Source organism: Sinocyclocheilus rhinocerous, unplaced genomic scaffold, assembly GCF_001515625.1.
Source record: "Sinocyclocheilus rhinocerous isolate Xijiao unplaced genomic scaffold, SAMN03320098_v1.1 scaffold2503, whole genome shotgun sequence".
Lineage (NCBI taxonomy): Eukaryota > Metazoa > Chordata > Actinopteri > Cypriniformes > Cyprinidae > Sinocyclocheilus > Sinocyclocheilus rhinocerous.
Window position 1 is genome coordinate 144,437 of NW_015664703.1, and position 5,218 is coordinate 149,654.

At 39.1% G+C, this 5,218-nt stretch overlaps 1 protein-coding gene across 5 annotated transcripts in view; it reads left to right on the forward strand.

The window, feature by feature from the left end:
• Positions 1-5,218, forward strand: part of LOC107730406 (pumilio homolog 2-like) — a 63,467-nt gene that overhangs the window by 26,990 nt on the left and 31,259 nt on the right. For all 5 annotated transcript variants that reach the window (XM_016541249.1, XM_016541251.1, XM_016541250.1 and 2 more), the window contains exons 7-9: positions 663-966; positions 4,283-4,376; positions 4,568-4,672. In XM_016541249.1, the coding sequence (XP_016396735.1) occupies positions 663-966; positions 4,283-4,376; positions 4,568-4,672 (503 nt within the window). The remainder of the gene's footprint in view (positions 1-662; positions 967-4,282; positions 4,377-4,567; positions 4,673-5,218) is intronic.

Sequence of the window (5,218 nt, forward strand, 5' to 3'; positions counted from 1 at the left end):
GTTCGATTTATTAATTTGTTCCCTCATTTTAGTTAAATCATGGGTTATTTAAGGAACAAAATTAATGAAACATGGACATTGGCTACAAATTAATAAGTCGTAGGAACAAATAGCCTATCTGTCCTGTCCTGTGTCCCGCAGCCCTGCAAAGCACACGATATGAAACAATTATCTGGGGAAATTACTTAGTTACTACATTTCTATTGCTTTCCATGTTGAAGAACTTTGTGTTGTTTCTATTTTAATGTACTTTTAAAGTTTAAATCACATTAAAAGCTTAATTTGTACATTATGAATGATGATGCATTTATATACCGTCACCGTCACTCACAACCACTTGCACGTGTTTTGCGCATGAGCCGCACGCAGCCCAAAATTAAATAGCTTAATCGACCATCGATAGCTTTAATCGATCGCATCTCTTATCGACAATTAATCGATCATTGATTAATCGTTGACATCCCTACCATGAACCTTTATAGGCTTTTTTTGTTGGCAGTCCGAAGCTGACACTAGACCTGTGTGGATTCAGTTAATGTTGCTGAATCATACATTTTAAAATTGTAATAACTTTTTTGGCCTTTAATAGAATAGCAATTAGTAAAACTGCAACAATGTCATTGTCAGTATCCACACTTTGATTAAAATCTTATTTTCTACAGCCCTACCCCAGGTAGTCGCCAGGCATCCCCCACAGAGGCAGTAGAACGGTTGGGGCACAGTCAGGCCGGGTTGGAAATGATGGCACAGCACCACCCGCATGCTCTGCAGCCACCCAACCCTGTCACAAACAAACCTCCCACTGAGGACTTCCAGAGCCAGGAAGCCCAGAGCATGGGCGGCATGGGGGGCATGGAGCATCAGGTGGGCATGGAGTCACTCCAATTTGACTATGCTGGGAACCAGATCCAGGTGGACTCATCTGGTGCTCCAGTTGGCCTGTTTGACTACAACTCCCAACAGCAGGTACAACTGCTCTTCTGCACTTAATTATTACATTTACAGTTACTTTGTTTTTTGTTTACAGTTACTTGTACTTTTTGTTTGCTTTAGCTTTTGCAGTATGAAGTGTCAATGTCTTGACAACATGAAATGCCATTTGCATTGCATTTTACTTCTTTAAAGTGACATGTCTTAGTGAAACAGAATGTCAAGCTGTAATAATGTGTGGATGGGACTTTTTTTTATTTATTGAAGTGATTGAATTGGAATGAGGGAAGAGAGTGAAACCAAGGCCCAAGTTGCAACCTGGCCATCTATGAAGAAGCACGCTTTTTGCCACTATAACAGAGTACTTATGGCATCTACCAGCAGGAGCTAACTGCCCCCTGCTTGCCAGCTACCTTGTGCCAATTTATTCAACATTTTTGTACATTATTATTATTTTTTAAAATGTTTTTCAAAGGTGTCTTAGGCTCACCAAGTCTCCATTTATTTGGTCAAAAATAGTCAAAATCCAGAGCCTTCTTTTCTTTTCTTTCTTTTTCATGGCTTCAGATACTTTTTTGTTTGTCGTCATAAGAAGTGTTGTTTTATCTGAGGGCAAAAGGCATCCGTTTATGTTGTTTACAGAAACACTGTCACACTGAAGTGAAAATTTTAACATTCTCTCTGCCTGCTGTTCACTACAATATTAAAGGGGTCATATGATGCGATTTCAATTTTTCCTTTCTCTTTGGAGTGTTACAAGCTCTTGGTGCATAAAGAAGATCTGTAAAGTTGCAAAGACTAAAGTCTCAAAACCAAAGAGATATTCTTTATAAAAGTTAAGAGTTAACCACACCCTCCTAAAACGGCTCGTTCTAACACGCCCCCAACATACCTACGTCACGATCTGGGAAAATTTGCATAACGCCGCCCAAATGTTAACGCAAAGAAAGAAGGCGTAACTTTAATTCTCACTGTAGTATTGTTGACGCTGCAGCCATGTCGTGAAGACGCTGTGTGCTGGAAAATAATGTGTTTTTTGAACTTTAAACCGCACAAACACATTTCATTACACCAAATACACAAAATAATGTTCTTTTTAGCAGCATCATATGACCCCTTTAATTAGAGGTGTGAACCTTCAATTGCCTTACTATTAGATTCTATTATGATTCAGAGGGTAACAATTCAATTAAAAAAATGTTCTCCAGTTCTTTTAATAATTACTATATTAATAATCACAAAATACTTATTTTTGTTTTTTTATTATAGTGTTGTTTTTGTTTTCTGTTATCAAAAAATAAGAATGGTGATGCAAATAAGAAACAGTAAAACATACAGTACAAGAAAAAGACAAATAAAATTAACAGTGCTTTACATTTTTTCATTTTAAATCTATTTAATACAGGAATTAAATACTCAAATGTAAAAACGATCACTGCATAGTCTTTAGTGTATTAATTACAAATAACTTGATTATTAAAGTTGCAAAGCTTATTCAGTCAAGAGAAGTGAATTTTTCCCCCTTTTGTTGTTTGATTAACAAAAATGACAAACAGCAGCAGGTTTATTATATTAAGACCTAATGCACGGATCTAATGTTACACATAAGATTTTTTCCCTCAACTGTTTGTTCGTATAAGACATAACAGACTATGATAAGAAAAATATATATATATGGTGAGTCCTAATTGTGCTAATTTGTAGTCATCTAATTCTTCAATCAAACCCATAAGAAAAAAGATGGTTCTTTCGTTTTTATGCATCAATCCAGAATTGCTCACATCCGCATTGAAATGCATAAAAAAAAATTATATTCTTTATTCTAATAGTAATATTGTGAAATGTTATCACAATTTATTATTGATTTGTCAATTTAAGATTTAAGATTACTATTTAAATATATTTTAAAATGTAATTAATTCCTCTGATGGCATAGGTGAATTTTCAGCATCCGTTTCTCCAGTCTCCAGTAGGGCTGTGACGGTCGCCATGACAACCGCGCCACCACGGTGGTCGGTTGCCACCACGGTTGTCTACTGCCACCGGCGGTAGTGCACGCGACGTCACACACTCTATAACAAGCATAATACGAAGTTTTGTATACAAGTGTAATAACAGTAATAGTTGCAAATTGTTTTATTTAGACTATAAGTCTATGGTAATTCACAAATTACCTCAAACGCCATACACAGCGTTTCCTTTAGATTGTCAGGTTTGAGCGCAGGAAAATACAGTTTATTCTGCATTCAGCAAATAAATTGTGTTGGGCGATGGACATTGTTTGGAAACCAAATAATACATCGCCAATCTGGAGCAATCTCCTTTCATGTCACCCATTCGCGTTTGTACAAGTGTCTTCAAGTTCCCGTGATCGCAAACGCCTGGCTGGTCAGGTTTGGTGAGGCTTTGTCCAAACTGGCCAAATACAAACGAGATGTGCAGACGAGGAGTTAATGCACCCGCTTGCTTGGCGGCGGAACAGTGAACCGTGTACACCGGACACGACACCGCCGCGTCGGAACAGGACCAACAGAGTGTCTACACAGGACATTTGAACTTTCTGTCAGTACCTCATAAATAGGACGAGGCAGTTTACTGTCGGGGATTTGTCGTGTCGTGTTGCGCCGCATCCAGTGTAGCATCATTATAATGAGTTCTATAGCCTAGTATTTTGTCGTGTTGCGCCGCATCCACTGTAGCATCATTATAATGAGTTCTATAGCCTAGTATTTTGTCGTGTCGCGCCGCTCCGCTCGTGTCCTGTAGACAGGGTGTATTTAACCTTCTTATTTAGGCTGCTTTCTTGTTTAACTGTATTATTTCTTTGATATTTATTTTAGTGTTTTGCAGGCTGCGTGTTCATATAATATACTGTATAAATTACATACATAAAGTTGATATATATATCAACACCGCGCCACCGGCGGTAGTTGGTCCATTACCACCGCGGTGCCACCGTCACAGCCCTAGTCTCCAGTGTCACATAATTCATCAGAAAGTGGATTACTGGTGCTCAGGAAACATTTCTTATTATCAGTGTTGGAAACAGTTGTTCTGCTTAATATTTTTTATAAAAATTTTATTTTATTTTATTTTTTTCCCCAGGATTTTATTGATTGATAGAAAGGTTAAAAGAACAGAATTCTACGTTTTGGAAATGGAAATCTTTTGTTGCATTATAAATTTCTTTAGTGTCACTTTAGATCAGTTGAATGCCTTTTTGGGTTCAGTAAGGTTTTTTTTTTTTTCATACAGTAGTGTACATCTGAAGTAAAATGTTTGCTTGCCATATATTTAGAGGATTTTTTTTTAGTAAAAAGATGTAATGCCGCCTTGTTTTTTATTTTTTAAGTTGTTCCAGAGATCCAGTCATCTCACAGTTCAGCAGTTGACTGCAGCACAGCAGCAACAGTACGCCCTTGCTGCAGCCCAACAGCAACACCTTGGTAACATTATTACTTTCAGACTTGTATTTTCATCCAGAGCCTCTCAGTCTCTTATATCCCTTTTTCACCATAATGAAATTTTGTTTTAAGAGGGCAAAGGAAGACAAAAATAAAAGTTCAGTAACCCAGAAAGTCTCTGACATTAATCTAACCTGTTTATTAATCTAATGCTCTGTGTGTTTTTTCGGTAGGCCTTGCACCTGCATTTGTGCCAAACCCTTACATCATTAATGCTGCCCCTCCTGGAGCAGACCCTTACACCGCTGCAGGATTGGCAGCAGCTGCCACACTTGCAGGTATACACATGTACACTAGAGCCCGACCGATATATTGTTTTGCCGATTTTATCGGCCAATATGAGCCTGTCACCGATATATCGGTATCGGCGAATATGCCGCCGATATGCCACCAAAATGAAATTTTTTTTTACAGAACATAAAATGCAGATAAAATGCTTGTAAATGGTGTAATTACGTAGTTTGTCCAGCAGAGTGCGCGCCATTGTTTGCTACTAAACTGTCGATCTGGATGAAACGCTTTAAAGGTTAAGTGTATAGAATACCATTGAAAATTTGAACGGCCATGTCTCCGTAACAGCGCGGTGGATCCGCACCAAAGTCGGGGGATCCCTTCAGCTCGAGGAACCCTCTCGAATGCCAAATCGAGTGTACGTCTCGAGGCTCCCTTTCGAATGAGACCACCCCCGCGTCGATAGCCCCCGGGGTCCGGGAGTTACGAGCGGTTAAATTCGCGGTCGGGCGCCGACCGATCTGTCGATCCCGGGTGGCTACCGACGCGCGGAGGGTGGCGTTCGAGAGGGCTCCTCGAGCTGAAGGGATCCC